Below are 18,960 nucleotides of genomic sequence, written 5' to 3'. Positions count from 1 at the left end.
CCCCTCGTCGGTGAGGCGGGAGAAGGGCGCTTGGGGTCAGGGTCGGTGCCAGCCCCTCAGAGGCGCTGTCTGTGTGTCTGTCCGTGCAGCAAATCCAGGCCCTCCTGGCTCCCCCCAAGAGCGAAGATGGGGAAAAGAAGAGCAGGAGGCCCGAGAAGGAGCCCAGGCGAAGTGGCAGGGCCACTAACCACGATAGCTGCGATAGCTGCAAGGAAGGAGGGGATCTGCTGTGCTGCGATCACTGCCCCGCCGCTTTCCACCTCCAGTGCTGGTAAGGCTCGGCGCTGTCCTCCCTCCGGATCCAGCCATCCCGGCCCAGGCAGCACCTTCCCTCCAGCAGCTCCTGCTCCCCGTTAGCTTTGCGCTGGGAAAAGGGGGGTGCACGACAGGAACAAAAAGGAGGTGCAAACCTGCAGCCCCCCCCCCACCATGTCCATCCCCTTCTCCGTGGTTAATCCACGGCAGCCGGGGTGCAGAGCGTTGTGGCTGCCCTCCCTGCGGGTGGGGGTCCGCCACCCTCCTTTCTTTATGTGCTGAGCAGCGGCCGAGAGGCCTGGAGGAGGAGCGAGGCCCTGGCTGCGCGGCCTGCCCGCGCTGCTGCTGCTGCTGCCCCTGCCCGGCCTTCCTCCACCCTCCCCAGCGGGGAACTTCCCCTCCTCACCCCTCTCCGAGGGTGCTTTGCTTGGGGCGGGGGGGACCCTCCGGAGCGCTGTGGCCCGAGGGAGGGAAGGAAGCGGCGGTGGCGTCTCCGCACCAGGCCTGACATTCCCAGCGCTTCCGTGCTGCTGCAGCTGCTGGGAATAATGGAGGTTGCTGTCTCTGTGTCTCCCTGCCTCACTGTTTACAATATGGCGACCTTCCTTTAAATTATATTTTTATTCTCAGCGCCATTTTGGCTGCATTTGTGACTTCCAAACCCTCGCAGTGCTCCCTCCAACGTGAAAGCACCTTCCCTGTGGACAATCTGGCCCTCCAGGCTTTAAGATTGGCCGGGTTTATTCCTTTCCCTCCTTTTTTTCCCCTCTTCCTCCTCACTCCAGACCTGCTCTGGCAGTGTCTGCTGTGGACTGGGGGGCATAGGGATCCTCTCGCAGGGCGTTGGGTGGCTTTGTGGGTGAAGGCAGATCTCCCTGCATGCAAATCTGGGTGCAGTGTGGGAGCCGAGGTGCATGTGGAGGCGGTGGTGAAGCTCTGGTCGGTGCAGGCTGCAGTGGGGAAGGACTCTTGCTGCCTTCCCTTGCAGCTTCCTGAGCTCTTGGCACAAAGCGACCCGCTCCAAAAAGCACCTCAACTTTCCATCCCAAAGTTTTTCCCCTTTTTCTGGATGCATCCCAGGCTGCCTTACCCGAATCTCCCCTTCAACAGTTGACGCAGGCGGTTTGTGTTAAATTAGCACAGCCAGAATGGATAATGGAGTGGAGGAGGGAGCGGGGCAAGTCAAACAGCTGGAGCTCGGGCGTAGAGAGTATTCTTCCTTAGGGGAGATTTTTTAACCACATTCCTTTCTCTCTTTCATGCTTTGGAGCTTTGTTTGCCACCCTGTTACAGCTGGCTGTCTGCTTTTTTTTTCTCTCCCCCTTTTTTACTTGGTGGTTGCACTGCGTTTCTATGCTAATTGCAGGTCTCTGAACACTTATTAAACTGATTGCTGATACCAGGAAAACCGAGTGTGTGGTCACAGTTCTGTAGGGAGTGTCCCGTTAGCAGCGTGTAGCCAGGCGAACCCGACAATGCTGTAGCATGCAGCCATGACATCATCCCCTCCTACCCTCAGGAAGTGCTACTGGTGGTAGTGCAGATCCTCTAACATTTACTAGGAGGACACTAATTGTTTAATTATTTTTGTCCAGCGTTCTTGATGGGCTTTAATTTAAGTTCTTTGGGGGTGGGTTTTTAACTTCTCTGTGGCATAGGTGCTTAAAAACTCAGTGTTTGCTTTCAGATGCTGCCGAGTGCATCCTGAGCTTTCTCTTAGCGAGGCTAGAGCAATGGTTAAAGCTTCACATTTTGAGGTGGAAGATCTGTGACTAATGCTGTAGGGCTTCCTGGTTGACTCTTGAGTCTTGGTTAAGTCTAACTGTAAATGAGACCGCTTTGTGCATGGCTAAATCTGGCTGAGTTTCATGGCTTAATATGGCAAGTTTCTTGTAGTTGGTGAGTGGGAAGCAGTTGTGTAAATCGGGTATCGGTAAAGCTTTGGCTGTACTTGAGTTAGTTACATTATAATTGCTTTAAAGATACATATTTTTGGCTAGGTGGTCACCTTTTGAAACAGAAATGGAAGGAGCAGTTGTGATGACGCTTTCTCACTTCAGTTGTTGCCTTTCCTGGGGTATCCTTTTGACAATGGCACAGACTCTGCTGTGGGATGTGGCATGGTTTGGAGTGGCACAGGAGATAGGCTTCACCTAAAGCTCTCTGGCTTGGGTCTGGTTCTGCCTCCCTCCTCGTGGAAGCCTGTCCATGGCTTGGCCAGGGTCTTCCCGTGAACCAGGTTGTCTAGAAGGGATGCTCAGGTTTTGTTTTCCTGTTTTCTTCCCTTTACCACCTGCATCTTCCTTGCAGTAAGCTTCTGCTCTGGCTATAAACCTAGGCATAAAGGCAGCAGTTGTAACTTCCTTTCTGCTTCCTTTTGTTTTTGTATTTGAAGAGTAGCAGCTGTAATGCAATGCTTGTTTGAAGTCATTTGAATAGCGGTTTAAATGCTCTGCTGGGGCATAGTAGCTGAATAGTGTCGACAGCTTACCTGTTCTTTAAATATTTATTGCAATCTTTAGCACCAGGTTGCATTTATTATCAGCATAGAAAAATTAAAGAGAAATTAAGAAGAGCAGCTCTTAATTGGTCTGGGGTTTGTAATCAGTTGATTAAAGCTGTGTAGAGAGACCATACTATCAAAGACAATGAATGACAAGGGTGTGATCAGCCCATGTCATGCAGGCGACTGGAGACAAACCCAGGAGTTAACCCAGCTCAGTAGCCCATAAACTAGTTTTGTGTCTTCCTGTGTCGAGAAGTCTTCTCTGTCGTGTTGCTTGAACCTATAGTGAGCAAGTTGGCTTCATTAGGTGAGTGTGTGGTGCTCAAACTTCAGCACTTTGCTTTAACTTCAGTTTGGGGCCTGAACCTGTTGCCTTCTGCAGGAAACAGAAGGCACTCAGCCAAAATCCCCCAAACTTTCCGAGCCTGATAGTATTGCACATCTCTGATGGCAAATAACAAGTTCTGTTGATGCACTGTGCAAGTGGCTTCCTCATTCATCTGTCAGTGTGTCAGCTCTTCTCGCAACTCCATTTCAGAACCTCTTGCTCGGCATAAAACTCCTGCAGGTACTGTGAGAGCCCACGGAGCAGGAGGATCACCAGCCAGGCTGCAGATAAAGTGCCTTGGTGGAAGGGATACAGGAAAGCGTAAAATCCCTTCCAGACACTTAATTTCAACATACTTGGATTAATATTGTGGTCAGGTGACTGTCTTCAGGTTTGAATTTACAGAGAGGGCTGGGTTTTTTTCAGTCCTTAGTAATTCTTGAAACAGAGCGAAGGCTTTTTAGCTCTTAAGTCTGCTTTTGGTTATGCTGTTTGCCCATAATCCGCTGCTTTGGGTAATGGTGCAGCCTGCATTTCCATTCTGATGTTCTGCCTTAACCCAGGCCCCTGGGAATGGTGTACGCTCCTTCTTTACATGATTGAAACCCAATTTTCCAGTGCTATTCTATTCTTCCCCTTTTATATCCTCCTTCTGGCTATGTGATTGTTAGAATTCCCTGTGTTTTCTGGAGCTCGTGGTAAACTCGATTCACGTTGAAGCCTGTTTGCAGAGTGCCTGATGTTGCAAATTCATTACAGCTTCGCTGAAGGATTAAAAAGATCCCTGGGAGAGGAAAAGTTTAGTTAACAAGCAGGGGGAGGGGAGTGACAACAGGAGGGAGAACTAACACAGAACAGTTTTGTGTTGGGGTTTTTTTTCATCCCTGTTTTTTAAGTCTAACTGCCCAAGTTTCTGGTTGGAGGAGCCCAGAATGACCAACCTCACTGAATGCTGCTCTTCACATCCCTCTTACAAATCCCTGCTGCTGGCTGTGAGGCACTGCTAGCACGGCAAAGTGACCTGAGGTACCTAAAGCTGCCCCCTACCCTAAACAGACAGTACCAGTTTGATGGCACTGCCCAGCAAAACCACTTTCCTTAGCTGCTGGGAGAGGTACGCTGCACCCATACTAGGGCCTGCTAGCTCCATCAACACTTCCCTCTCCATGTTTATATTTGGAGCCTTTGGCTCCATTTCTCCTTCAATTTGGCAGTCTTTGCCAAAGTTGTCGAAGAACTGGAGTAACAGAGCTGCAAAGAGAAGGAGTGAAGCTTAAACTAGCCATATTTTCTATGAGTCAGAGTGGGTAAGTGCTTTGCACAAAGAGTGGAAAAAAGTTGTGTTAGGTAGGACATCTATAACTCTTCCCCCCTTTACTCAGGTCTGAAGTGTCCTGCTTTTATCTTGGCATTTGGTCTGGATTTGGGTTTTTTTACAGAAATATCTGTTCTCTGAGAGGGGAGGGAAACTTTAGCCTGTCTATTGTGTTAGCTAATCCTTCCTCTAATGGGCATCTTTGGCTGCCTCCAGAGTTTCAGGTGAAGCTTTGAATGGTCTGAAGCATCTGCTGCTGCAAGGAGTGGCAGGATGGCCAGAAATGCTGCTGGAGAGGTTAGCTTCATCTCTCATAGTGAACTATGGAGGAGCAGGTTTCTGTACATTGAATTCATTGTGTTGCTGGCACTTCTGACAGCTTCAAAAGCTTGTGGTTTAACTGCAGAAAGTTTGTATTTTGAGGCTTTCTGGGTAGTTTTTACATTAAATAACTGGCAAAACACCTACTTGAATGTTTATGTGAGTGCATTTTGAAGATCAGGGTAAGCTCTTCTGTTCCAAACATTAATTTAAATGTATCCACCTTTACTGATAGTTTGTTAAAACAGTAGTTTTAAGTATGTACTTTTTAACACCTCCCCCCCTCTGAAGTTTGGGCTTTATGTGTCTTTGGTTCTGATATTTGGTAGCATTGGGACCAGCCTGGTCTCAATCCTAAACCAGGAGGAAGCAGTGGCACTGGCTTGGTTCCTAACTGTGGAGGGTCACTGCGCATGTGCCTGCAGATGTGGTAACATGATCAGTCTTGGCAGTTCTGTTGAGCAAAGTTGTACCAATGAGATCTTTCCCTCTCCTTGTTTTGTCCTAAATCTCTCCATGCAAAGGCAGATAAGGTCAGCCCAAATCTACCAATTTAAGCTGAGGGCACCCCAAAACCATTCACAGTAAGAATCTGATGAATTAATCTGACTTGGGGGCTTACAAACCACGATTCTCACCTGTGTGTGCTCGTGTTAAACTGAGAGTGAGCAAATTTTGCAGCATGGGCAAGAGTTTGGGCATTCAGATCAAGCTGTGGATCACAGCTGCTGCTCTCACTATCAGCATAAAGTGGTAGGAGCAAAGCATTAGGGTTCTGACACAGTCAAGAAGGGATGTTTAGCTGCTTAACTTAACACTTTGTCTTCAGGCATGGCTGCTGTATGGACTAGCATTATGTGAAACGTCCATAATGAACTGGAGCTGTTTAAAGGGCACGGTATGAGACTGTTAATAAGGAAAGTTCTCTGCTGTTTTGTCCCTTTGCTTGGGAAAGTGCCAGTTTTGTTGACTGGGACTTGTGGGACTGAGGACTCTTTCTTTTGTGGACTCCTGAAGTTCAGTAGATTGCAGTGGCTTCGAGGTGGGGTTCAGGCCTTTGTTCATGCTGCTTCAGAGCTGGTCTTTCCTGGTATGTCAGACCTGCAGGCGTGACTCATGGAAAGGTCTTCCCAGAGGAATTCCAGCTCCTCCAGGCATTTGCAAAGGAAATTCTTAATTGGATTAGATTCATAATACTAATCTGCTAATGACTGTTTGTTATGGAGATCTTAGCACTATCTTGTAAATATATTCACCTTATTTAGCTTGCCTCATGTCTTTTATCACGGACAAGCTGTTAAGATTGTACACCTGGCTGTGGATCTTGGGAATGGGAGGACTGTGTTTAGTACACAAAATCATGTAATACTCATAATTCTCCCCTCTCTTTACATTCCTCAGCGTTGCTTTAGGCGGGGGTAGTAAATGGGAAGTGGTAATGATGAGCATGTCTAGCATCAGGCTGTGCTTCTCTTACAGAGGGTGTGAAGGACATCTCGAGTGGGGAGAGCCCCCACAGTGTTGTCAGGAACAGAGCTGTGTATTTTTGGTAAGAGACAGGACCAAATATGCTGCTTTTTCTTCCTGAAACTCACCTTTTTGACTTGGCTTGTAGGTGCTGTTGTGGTGGTGTGAAGAACACACTGCATGGAGGGCAAGGCTTCTGGCTGGTTCCTTGTATAGAACAGAGTCAATTCAGGATTTCAGTTGTAGCATCAATACTGAAACAGCCTTTCTGCATAATAAAGGCACTAACATCAATTCTGTTTATTGACCCACACAAGTGGATGGATGTTAAGCTGGTTTTGTTGCTGGACTGACTCACTGGTAGGTGTTGGGTTCTTGAGTTTTTCCTGTGCTCCGGAGCCCTTATTAATCCTTGAGTCAGTAGCAAATAGCAGGAACCTGCCAAGAAGAAAGAGAGCTTCCAGAGCAGGAAGGAGGTTCTATCTTCCTGAGAGCAAGTGTTACAAAGTCTGTATGGTCAGGGTGTGCTGCCTGTTGCAATATAAACCACATGTGAGGAGGATGTACCTGTGTTTAACCAGTCCGGAAGTACGCTAGGAGTTGTGAGAATGCTAATGTATCTGAGGTTATAGTATGGATTTGTTGTAGGGAAATGAAGTAGTGGGTTTAAAAGAAGGGAATGTAAGCAAAAAGCATCTTGTCACGTCAGGTTACTGGCTAAACTTGTGATTTCTGTGGCATGGTCAGAATGTCACAACTGGCTTTTTCTCCTTTTTGTAGTCAGTTTATGCTGCGTCCGACTCCACTGCTCTCAGGATATCTGCCCAGCTTCCTCAAAGGAATGCTGTGGTATCCAGTAGCTGTAAGCCGAGTAAAAATGGCGTTGTACCTTCCCTTTAACAAAGGGGTTGACAGATGTCAGGTGTAATGCCATTACATACCTTTTTAGGCTATGGAGTAAATGCTTCTTAAGGCCAAAAATGAAGGGAAAAGAATCTATAAGTCATTCTTCCAGTCGGTGTGTCTGATCATGAGTACAAAAGGCAAAGAGCATCTCGGCCAGCTGAGGGAAGCGTGGTGCCTGAACCCAGCTCTAACCTATTTCTGCTGACGTCTGCTCTGCACGAGTCACTTGAAGTAAACTAGATGGAGCTGGAGATTACCCACTTTGAAGCCTGCAGAAAGCAGTGGCCTGAGGATGCAATTTAGGAGGCTGCAAACCCCATGCTGAATTTCTGGCGTGCACTAGTGATTGGTGTGAAACACCTGCCTGGACAGCCTCTGACTCTGGGCAAACAGCATGTGAACTTCCCAGTGATCTCCATCTAGAATAGCAACAGGAGCAGGATATGAAGGTGATCTGGAAAAAGCAGAGAAGAATGTGTGCCCTCCTTTTGGTGGATTTTTCTATCGCTGCTCTTTCCCATCTCTTCCCCTGTGTTCATGGGAAAGCCTCGTCTACCTGGAGATGTCAGAATTACACTTCACTTGTGTCTGTGTGAAGACAGATTCATCCTTTTGCTTTTATGGGTCTGTCCTTCATCCTCTTCTGATGTGCTGCTTTCCTTTTTTCCACCTTATTGCTTCTGTCCTTTCACCCCTGTCTGCTTTGAACGCATTCGGGATGGCTGGGGCTGAATGTGGTCTCTCCTCTGAAACCTCTCAGACCTGTGTTTTGATTATTTTTTTTCTTCCCCCACCAGAGATGTCTCTTCATTTATTGTTCTTTAAAGGCGAAATTGGATGAAGTGATTCTCACTCGAGCTGTGTTGTTCCTCAGACCTTTCTTTTTCCTGGTGCTGCCCTGTGTGTCATCCTGCTTTGTGAAGATGACTTCTAATCTGTTAAGAAGATGGTGCTGGAAAGATCTGAACACTTAACAATGAACCTGGACACTGAATTCAGGCTATTGTTGCTATTGTCTGCAGGGAAGGCATGAGTGATGCATGGAAAAGAAACAGGAGTCAGGATGTGCAGAACGCTTGAATTTCTGCATCTGACCCAAATTTTCCAATGTCAACACGTCTTCCTGTTGAATTCCATGATTTCTGATTAGAAATACAAAGCTGCATGGTTCCCTAGCAGATATGTCCCAAATATCAGAGTTTTTAACCAGTATCAGAGTTGATAACCAACCAGACTTACTGAAAAACCAGATCAGGAAGCCTCAGGTGGTATTATACAGTTTTTAAAGCACATTTATTTATCTAGACGTACACTTGGTGGGTTTTAGACCTTCATGGAAGTTTAATATCTTAAAACCCACTATTTTTTGTCAGCTTCTAATGAGGGTTGTCTGTGGAATGGTCTCTGTGGGCCAGGTTCTCTCCATAAATAGAAGTCACTAATTACATCAGGTGATCACATGTGTACATGCAGCTTATCCAGTGTATTGGACTCTCCTGCTTGTCAAGCTTGAGACAGAAATGTTCTGCTTCATCCCATGTGAGGGAACTTTCTTGATTCCTTGGGACTGGCTGTGCATGGGGAGGACTCTGATGACGGTAGGAAGGGAAGTGAGGTAAGGTGGATGACACATGCATCCATGATGTTGTACTTGGCTTTCCCTTTTCAGGATGGGACTAGCAGTAGCAGTTTGAGGATGGGTACAAGTAAATAACTTCACTGGCTTCAAAGTACTCAAATTCACAATACCCCAGTGCTTTGGTTTGTGGTTCTTACTGCTGCCAGAGGCTTGAATGATGTTCTGCCCTTGCAGTGGTGAACACTGGCTGGTTTAGAAGGCAGAGATAAGCACACAGTAGTTGGGATTTAGCATACCTGTCAGTGTTACTTCTTAGACTCTTAACTTGCAGTCTTCCTCCACTCTTGTACTGGCACATGGACAGATTATGTTAGTCTAATTTGTCCTTGTGTGCATCTTGTTTCTCACTGTCTGGCCATAAAATGGTGTTTTAATCATCCTTCTGTTCTCTGTCTGTTGCTGAACCCTTATTTCCAACTCTGGCCATGCTGCTGGAAAGATGCATGCTAAGCAGATGCAGTGTTCCAGCTGATGGGATAGTTGGTGACCTGTGAAATGGCCACTTCAGCTCCCTTCCTTGCATAGTGGCAGCCAAAATAACCCTGTACTGATCTGTCCAGGTCTCCTTGCTGGATGTTACTAGTTTAGAACTTTTTCTATGCATTCTCGGGGCTTTCACTTCAATGTGAACAAAGTTATGCTGGCTGCTATCAAAGTGTTTTTCACTAGTTCCCTCAGGAGCAGATGCACCACAGATAAAAGTCTAGTGGCTGATGGTCTGTAGGTAGTGCGGATTGCACTACTGGCTTCAAGTAGGTATAACTTCATAGGCAAGCCTAGTTGAGACCAGAAAGTTCCTGAAACTCGGTAAGAGTTGATGTGATTAGGTCATGCTTGCAGGTCTATAAAGAGCAAAGATTATGTCTGGTTTATGTAAGGTTTGGTGGTGTCTGCATTGGTGCTTGAGAAATGTTCAGCATTATCAGGGCGACTGTTTCTCATAAAACTATAGAATAGTTTGGATTGAAGGGAACTTAAAGCTCATCCAGTTCCAACCCCTGACACAGGCAGGGACACCTTCCACTAGAGCAGCTTGCTCCAAGCCCCATCCAACCTGGCCTTGAGCACCGCCAGGGATGGGGCATTTCTTGTACTCCTGAGCATTGGGACTTTATCCACGACAATGAGCAGAACTTGGAGACCTTCACTGAGTAGTTTGTGCTGAAGAATAATCCTGAAACTGGAACAGGGGAGAGAGCTGACACTATTCCTAATAACCCTCTTGGAATCTTGACTTCTGTCTTCAGAAAACAGTAAACTTCCCATTGGTCCAAGAATTGCAATAGGAAGGTAAGAGAGTTGCAGTGGGGAGAAACTTGGAACAGCTGATAGCTTCTTTCATGTGCTTTTGTTACCTCTAAGGTAGAGGCTCTGGGCATCCTCCTCCTGTTTTGGAGCAGCTGTGAGCAGAAGTGTGTAACTTGGAACCAGTAAAACTGTTTCAAAGCCCTGAATCTGTAAGTGCTGTGACTTTCTGTGTTTCTCAATGGGGTGTTTGTAATGCCCTGACAGTGAGGTTGGTTTCCTGGTTTGTTTTAGTTGCGGCTGGCATTGAGGCGCTGCTGTTGGAAGCCGGGAAGCCTTGTTCTTTATGAAGCTGGTAGAACAGCTGTAGCTCTATCCATCACTGGGATAAATAGGAGTCCAATAGAAGAGCCGAAAGCTTTCTTCCTTTAACTGGCAAACATAACCAGCATCCTTCATTATAAGCCTGTCACTGAGTTATTTAGAAGATTAAATGTTCTTGCCTACAATTTTTTGTGGAGTTGCTATCTTCCTCTGCACAGAAAAGAAAACCTTAAGTCAGATGTTGAAAACAACTGACATCAGAGACAAGCTATTCAAGAAAGCCTCCCCAGACACTGGTTTGTTTTCCTGCCACCACGATCCCAGCCTGATAGCTGGCTGTATCCTGGTGGGTCCGGAGCGTGTTCTCAGCAGTGTCAACGTGCCTTTGACGCAAGATGGCCACCAGGAATGCCGTGTGTAAATAACTTCAGGTTTGCTTCCAACTGGTTCCTTTGAGAGCTGTGGCCCAGTTCATAGTGAAGAAGGTGCCATTCCTTGGAGTGTTTGTTTACTTATTTATTGAGGTCAGCAAAGTGAAGAGTAATTACGGGATTCAGACTGCAACAGGCATCTGATGTATGAGAGCTCCGGGGTGTGAAATTGAAAAGCTAAGTGGCTTCTTGCTATTGTTTGCTTGATAAAAACTCCTAATGTGTGGGTAACTCTTGAAGATTTCTTTATTTCTTCATAGCCATTTAAACTTTATTTAAGGGAGGCCTTGCATGATGTTCTGACCATGGAAGAGCAAATCCTGACAACACAAATCTAGTTTGAATTTCATGGAGATGGCTTTTCTTTAGAAAAGAGCCATGAGGCTCATCATATGGGAAATGACTTCCTATCCGTGTAGTGGCTTTTGAATAGGCAGTGATAAATATCTCCTTTGATTTTCAGAGGCTTTGTATGAGTTGGTCTTCCAGGTGTTTGTATAGATCCTAACTTTGAAAGCCAGCCCCAGTTTTTCAGCGCTGTCTTTATCTTCAATTCAGAAGCGTGTTTGATTTGGGGCACACCAAACCTTCCAGGTAAAACAGTGCTGGTCACTGCTCTCTTCTGTGATGACAAAAGGGGAAACTCTGAAACAAAGGCTCGGTGGATCAGAACAGTGCAACTCGTTGGTGTGTAGTTGGAAGGAGATGTGTTGTAAGTGAAGATAAAGTTGGTGCTGTACAATTGCAGGTCCTGTTGGCAGCCAGCACTAGGGACTGGAGATCTGCGTGCTAATGAACCTAAGAAAGATAAGGAAAAAAGGGCCATGGTGCTCCTGCCAGAATGTTAATTCTTGCTGTGATTATGAAGATCAAGTATCTTGTTCAGACTTAAAAATCAGTTTCTCTTATGCTTACAGTAAAAGGTTGACAGATGTGGTCATAACTACTCAATTAAAACAGCATTCCTTAGCGCTTCCCTGGCTTTACGCTAGGACCCAGGAAACGCTCTATGCTCACAGAGGGGCCAGTGGTGCAGGAGCAGTGTTCATCAGTCTTTGTTAGTGCAGCAGGCTGCCTTGATGAACAGTTCATTAACCAGGAGAAGCAGAATCAGTCTTTTAATACACTTGCTATAGCAGCTAGGCCCTGACAGCAAGCAAAAAAAACTCAGGAGGCTACTCTGAGAGCTAAAACCTCGCTGCTGGTCTGCAACTAATCTTTCCCCCTCCTTCCACAAGCCTTTGGGTAGCAGCATTCATTAAAACACTTCTCCAAGCTGTCATTTAAGAGTACTGTGCATGTAGGATCTCATGGTTGTTGAGCAGATAGTTCAGCATAACAAATGGGACAATAACATACACACTGAGGAAGAAAAGCATTCAAACTCTCCTCGGCACCTCTCAGGATTCACTGTGGCATTAATTGTTTCATTGTAAGAGGCGTCAGGTTGAGGTAACAGTTAAAACAAATAACCAGGAGGCATCTGGCAGCATGCAGATCCCTGGCACGCTGCTTGGAATGGGGCAGACGTGTTTCCAGCGGTTCAGGCACGCTCGTCGGTGCCTTCAGAGGGATGAATTCCCTATGAACAAATCAAATACTGTGGGTTCTTTTCCCCCTGAGGTGTTGGGAGGGGGGGGAATGAGCCTGATGAATCCCTGCTCGCTGTAGCTGCAGATCTGAGAGCTCCGTTTCTAGCAGTTGTTGTTGCAGGATCCACCTTAGGACTCAGAATGGATTTGCACCACAGCAAGCACGCGGGGGTCATTTGTTCCTCTCCTCCTTCCGCCCCCTTTCCCTGCTTCTATCGGTTTGGGGCTCAGTGCTTCAGCCAAATGTTTGAGGCTTCATGTAAAGCAGCCGGTAGTCGAGGTTTTGGTGCTCGCATCTAGAGCCTGATCTCTCGTTCATCCAAGTCCTCCAGGAAATGAGAAACATAAGCTGCAGGTATGCTTGCGCGTATACGCGGAGCGCTGCGCTTCTGGAGCGCCTGGAACACGGAGGCCTCCGAAAGCCTGCTCTCCTCCTCAAAATGGCTGCCAGATGTGTTGGCTCTACTGAATTCCCCGGAGCCTGACACCAGAAACGCTGAGGTTGTTGCCAGTTTGGTTCTTGCTGCTGTCTTCCTTCAGTCTTCCAGGCAAGGCCGAGTGTGACCCTGGGTGGCTGCGGTACCTGCGGAGGTTTGCTGCTGGCACACTGGTGCGCTCAGGGCAAGGCTCGCCGGGACTCTGTTTAAACAAAGGAAGCGTGTTTGTTTTTACAGCTCAAGCTTGGGAGCCTGGGCTGCGATCCTGAGCCATTTCCCTGTGCTAGGAGCAAGATTCTCGAGGAAGGCAGCCTCTCCCTTTGCTGCAGAGCACAGCTCTTACCGGCCAACAAATACGTGTCTTATCGTCGCTGGCTTGTTGGTGCTGGAGACTTCTTAAAGCTTAACTTGGGTTTGGCTTGATAACTGTCTGTAGGTGAAATAAACAGTATAGAGACTCCTGAAGTGAACCACAGTCTGCCTCCCCACGCTCATGTGGCTTCTTGGGCTGGTCTTGTAAGCTTGTAAGAGAGATGGGGTTGTTCAGCCTGAGAGCAGAAGGCTCCAGGGAGGCCTTAGAGCAGCTTCCAGTGCCTAAAGGGGCTCCAGGAAACCTGGAGAGGGCCTTTGGACAAGGGCCCGTAGGGACAGGCCAAGGGGAATGGCTTTAACCTGCCAGAGGGGAGACTGAGATGAGCTCTTAGGCAAAGTTCTTCCCTGTGAGGGTGCTGAGGCGCTGGCAGAGGGTGCCCAGAGAAGCTGTGGCTGCCCCATCCCTGGCAGTGCTCAAGGCCAGGTTGGACACAAGGGCTTGGATCAAACTGCTCTAGTGGAAGGTGTCCCTGCCTGTGGCAGGGGTTGGAACTGGAGGAGCTTTAAGATCCCTTTCAATCCAAACTATTCCATGATTCTATGATGTCCCAGTCAGTGGGAAATGGAGCTTCTAGGTCCTGTGATAGCGCATCTCTCTGTTGAGTGTTGAGCACAAGGGAGCACTCTTGCTATGCAGCTGTCATCATTCTGCATCAGTAGGCAGACTTTTAAAAGTATTATCTTAAGCCCCACTGCATGGTAAGTGCCTGTTTTTCTGACAGCATGTACACTTCTTCTGCAACAGTCAGCACTTTGCTGAAATAACAAATCTTAATGATAAAGAGGTGTTGGAAAGTTCTTGGGCTAGTAGTAGGATCTGTAAGGAAAGTATCATCTAACATATGCTGCTCTGCTTCTAACTGAGGAGAAGTGTTTCTCGAAATAATCCTCCTTACTCCTTCATGTAAGTTGCTTTGGTTTATTTCTAGCATCCAAATGAGAATGTCATTTTGCTGTGATACAGCTTTTATAGTAAGTACAAGTCCATATGAGTAGGATGTATCTTGTGCTTCATAGCCAAGGCAAGCTGTATATGGTGACACCTTTAAGAGTATTTGGGTTGCCTTAAGATAGAAAGTGGTTTCCACCATTAAGTAAGCATCCCCATGGATGGAGTACATGGGAAGCAGTGGGTAGACTTCATGGCAGCTTGTTCTGTTGGACTCATACTGCAAATCCAGGGGATGCAAATGCCTGGATACATGACTGTGCTTGCTGCATGGGAATCTGTGTAGTCTTACGTGGAGTAATCAAGTTATTTCAGGAGGCAGTGGTTTTAGGATGGAGGTGTATGTGTTGCACACAAGCGAATCTTTTTATCTTTGCTATTCAGTTCTAAGGCTGTCTTCTGAAACTGTGGAGATGAGATGGGTGTCGTGGGAGGCTGCTTAGAGGTGTCCTCCGAAGTGGATGTATGCGGGGACAAAACCAGGGAGCATCTGTCGGGAACAGAACCTGCAGAGCTACCCTGACTCGGGCTGGTGCCCATGAAGAGAAGCCTTCAGAAATAACAATAAAGCATTGCTTTGTGCTTCTCTTGTAGCAACCCTCCGCTCAGTGAGGAAATGCTGCCTCCGGGGGAATGGATGTGTCACCGCTGCACTGTACGCCGCAAGGTAAAGCCTCTCCTCCCAGCCATGATCCCTGCCCTTAACCCTGTCTATTCAAAATGTGAACCCAGTGTTTTACAGCTTCCTCTCCTCTTAATATGTACATATGCACCACCAGGGTTGCTCTTTGTGCTTGCAGTTGCAAAAGGCTGTGTTAGGAGGAAGCTTAAAGAAAACTAAAGGGTCTTGATGAGACCCTGCTGGTATTTTTAACCTCAGACTAGGAACCAGACCTGAAGTGCCTGACATGTTCTTGCCAGGCTGTGCCTTTTAAATTGTTTTCCTTCCCCACACACTTCTGGAAAGGAGGGAGAGCTGAGGCACAGAGGAAATGGGAATGGCTCCCATGGTTGGGGAGGTGAGCTGTCTGCAGGTGAAACAGGAGTCACATTAATGCAGCTTTGGCACCAGGGCTGTGATTCTGGTTAATGTGTGGGGGGTTGTCTTGAAGTGTGACTTTGCAGCAGTTGCACATCAGCAGAGGGTGAAATCACAGTGAGTTATGATTTCCTGGGCTGTTGAACAGGACGGGAAGGAGGTGATTGAGCAAGACTGTGGCTTGTCTTTTTTCCTTGATGCTCTTTCTCCAGGAAGCCGTCTTGCACAATGTAAACATCTTATTGCTGTGCCTACGTAAGGCAGCGTAGCAGAGGGTTTAGAAACTGCACCAAACTATCTAGCAACTGTTCCCTTGAAGTGACACCCAAAACAGATTGGAAGAAAACTGTGTATTCAGCCTTTTGTTCCTCAGTGGATTGCCTTGTTGTTTCCAGGGTGCTGTTCAGCCATCTGCTAACAGTTAAAATGAAGGTTGCAAATTGAAATATGATGATAAATATGATAGTATGATAATAAAATAAGTAAAAAGGGGGGGGGGGGGGAGGAAGAAAACCAGTCCCCAACTTCTCAGTTTTAAAAATTGCCTACTAACACACTTTGCTCCTTTTGCAGACCATTTTAGTGATCAAATAGATTGGTTCATCCACATTGGTGATGCTGGAGCAGTGCGCAGTTGCCCATGCTAGGCCATGTGTTGTCCCCTCCTGCTGCAAAATGGACCTTGCAGTGATCCCAATGTATTGTTTTCCTCTGCTGCAGTTCTCCCTGCCCACCTCATTCAGGATTCCTGTCATCAAGAGATAGCAGCATGTTGTTTGTATCTTGTGCTTGTATTCTCAAGCTGATCTTCTTGTTCTGCCATGGGTTTGGATGCACTGACAGGGTTAATAGGGTGCGTTGACAATGAGCAGTCCACTGTGGAGTTTCTCAGTGAGGGTTAGCAGAGTAAACAGAGTTGCCTGATTTGGCAGGTATTTAGGGCTAGATGATGTGAAACGTTGTCCTGATCAAATACGGCTGTCCTGAAAGGAGAGGGACGTGCTGATTTCCTTCCCCATGCTTGGTTCCCTTCAGCTGTTTTGTCATCTGTCTGTTAGCTGCAGACAAATGGGGTTTGCAGAGTTAAGGCTTCACGGGGGAAGTTGTAGTAAGTGGCTTAAGCCTTTTCAGATGCTGTTTGTCTTCGATTGCATATTTGTCAAGGTTGATGTGCTTTGTTTGTGGCCTCCATGATAAGCCTGCCTATTCATGTCGTGCAGAAGCGAGAGCAGAAGAAAGAGCTGGGGCAGGTAAATGGATTGGTGGACAAATCTGGGAAAAGGACCACCTCCCCCACCAGTGACGCAGACCTGTTGGACAGGTCTAGCAGCAGCATCAGGGCTAATGCGCATGCCAGGATCTTGGAAAGGAGAGCAAGCCGGCCTGGCACTCCCACATCCAATGCCAGCACCGAGACCCCCAACTCAGAGCAGAATGATGTGGATGAGGACATAATTGACGTGGATGATGACTCTGCCATTGCAGAAATGGACTGTGGGCAGCCCCAGCTGAAGCGACCCTTTGAGCTTCTTATTGCTGCTGCCATGGAAAGGAACCCAACGCAGTTCCAGCTGCCGAATGAACTGACCTGCACCACAGCACTTCCAGGTGAGCGATGGCTTGTCCAGTGGTGGTGAAGGTGTCTGCAGTTGCATCCTGCTGCCATCTTCCCTCTTTCCACTCCTTACTCCTTAGTAGTTGTGGCTCCAGTGGTGCTTGCTGGTACAGAAGTACCCTTGGTCCTCCTCCAGCTCTCCAACAGTAGGTGGCCTTTCAGATGTGAGCTGTGGGGACACTTCTGCTGCATGCTGCACTCCATCAGTGCTTGTGATAGATGCTTGCTGTTGTCACTTCGGTCTAGATCATCAGTCTGAAGAAATAAATTCCAACTGTCAAAATACTCAATTTTGATTTATGATATGATAATCTAGTAACAAAGTAATGACTTGATGTATGGGATATCACTGAAATGATTAAGTATAAAATCCACCTGCCTTTAAAGACAGTCTGTGTCACTTAAGGCTAGATTTAGTGGTTGATAAGGATGCCTTAGGCAGCTCTCTTTGCCTTTTCTGTTTGTCTCTGCCCGAGATGATTATGTGCATCTATCAGAAAGCAAATCGCTATGTGGGTAACCCAAAGCCTGTCAAATTCTACTTTCAGGTACTAGTAAGAGGAGGAGAAAGGAAGAAACCACAGGAAAGAATGTCAAGAAAGCACAACATGAGTTAGACCACAATGGTTTGGTTCCCTTGCCAGTGAAAGTCTGCTTCACATGCAACAGGTACTCGACTCTTCCAGGGAGGCTGTTTGGTGTAGCTACACCCTTCACAGGAGCAAAGTTCTTGATGGAAAAATACAGATGACCTGTTCCCTTTCCCATTCTCCTTCATTACTTGCTTACAATCCTCTAAACAAACGGTGGAATAATCATCTTTGCTAACTAACAGATGTTTAACCATGGCAAGGGTAGGTGTGGCTCCTGCAGCCTTGTGTGGCTGTAAAAGGCTTTAAAACGTAGCCTGAAGAGCGTGAGCTTGTCTTGGGTATTTTTCTACTTTCTCAAGTGATGATGGTGTAGAATACGGAGGTATTTGTTTATGGCTCATGTGTGAGGAGGTGACCTTTAGGAAATAGGAATCTGCTGAGAGAGGTATAAGCCCAAGGCAAATAGGAATATTGTACTGAAGTAGTAAATCTGAAACCCAGTGCAAAACACTTGCTGGTTTTTATAACTGCAGAAAAAAAGGCACCCAATTGTCTCCCAGTGCAAAGTGTGAGTGAAACCAAAAAGCTTTATTTCAGGACCCCAGTCAGTGAGTTTCTGGAAGTGGGCGGGAGACTCGGGGGGCTTTTGTGGGGAGCAGCTGGTGACTTTGTCATAGAGTGAAGACTTTAAAGCCTGGGGAATCAGATGTAGCTTTCTGGAGTTTGAGGCCTGTTCTGAGAACATCTTGTTGAAGTAAATGTCCCAGCTTCACACATGATTCATCTGAGGAAAAAAATGCAGTGACCTAAACCTGAGATTTCCTTTTGATCTCTGAATTTTGCTCTAAACAAAGCCACTCAGAACTGACAGACAAGGTCAGCTTGAAAAGTTGCTGATGTGAACCTGAGAGGTACTCGCAGCTTTCCAGCACCAGCATCTCTTCCCGCCACGGGACCTGTTCTGCAACGAGAAACCCTCATGTGTGTGGGCAAGTCCTTTTGCCTTCAGTGGGTCTTGCAGAAGGTCCACAACGATCAAGTTACAAATCAGAAGCCTAATTTTAGTTGCATGTAACGTAGTGTAGGGGAATTGGTGGGGAAAGATAAGCTCAAGTGGTTAGCCAAGCTTTCCTGTGTGCTCAGTTTATATTCTGTATGGGACATAAGAGGCGGTTTTGTCTTTGCAGGAGTTGCAGAGTGGCACCTCTCATTCAGTGTGATTATTGCCCACTCCTGTTCCACATGGATTGTCTGGAGCCACCGCTTACTGCCATGCCTCTGGGTAGATGGATGTGCCCAAATCACATAGAACATGTGGTGGTAAGCAAGGACTATGATTGCAGTATGGTAACCGGATGCTGGAGTTTAAGCTGGCAGGTCCATTTAAAGGACAAAGTGCAACAAATGTAAAACAGCTTCTGAGCTCTTATTGCTCCCTGTAACGCCTGTAAAGCTCCTGCTGCAAGCAGCGTGCTCTCCAAAGGAATATGATGCTGCTGTCTGCAATAAAATGTAAAGATGGGGAAACTCCTTCCTGTAACTGATGCTGACAGCTCGGGCTGCGGCTCACTGACAGCTTGTCTAGTTTTCTGACTGGACTCTTTAAGATCTAGATGAGCTTTCCAG

The 18,960-nt window shown here is 46.9% G+C and overlaps 1 protein-coding gene across 1 annotated transcript in view; it reads left to right on the top strand.

The window, feature by feature from the left end:
• Window positions 1–20: 20 nt before the first annotated feature.
• PHF12 (PHD finger protein 12) overlaps window positions 21–18,960 on the top strand; it is a gene marked incomplete at its 5' end in the record, with an annotated part of 31,694 nt that continues 12,754 nt past the window's right edge. The window contains 5 exons of the mRNA XM_062636801.1: window positions 21–271; window positions 14,682–14,754; window positions 16,347–16,734; window positions 17,290–17,410; window positions 18,522–18,654. Coding sequence (XP_062492785.1) covers window positions 21–271; window positions 14,682–14,754; window positions 16,347–16,734; window positions 17,290–17,410; window positions 18,522–18,654 — 966 coding nt within the window. The remainder of the gene's footprint in view (window positions 272–14,681; window positions 14,755–16,346; window positions 16,735–17,289; window positions 17,411–18,521; window positions 18,655–18,960) is intronic.

This window comes from Pezoporus occidentalis, unplaced genomic scaffold, assembly GCF_034315485.1.
Source record: "Pezoporus occidentalis ecotype Australia unplaced genomic scaffold, CSIRO_AGI_Poc_V1 ctg499, whole genome shotgun sequence".
NCBI lineage: Eukaryota > Metazoa > Chordata > Aves > Psittaciformes > Psittacidae > Pezoporus > Pezoporus occidentalis.
Note: the sequence above shows the minus strand (reverse complement) of the source record. Positions and strands in the feature narration are given on the sequence as shown.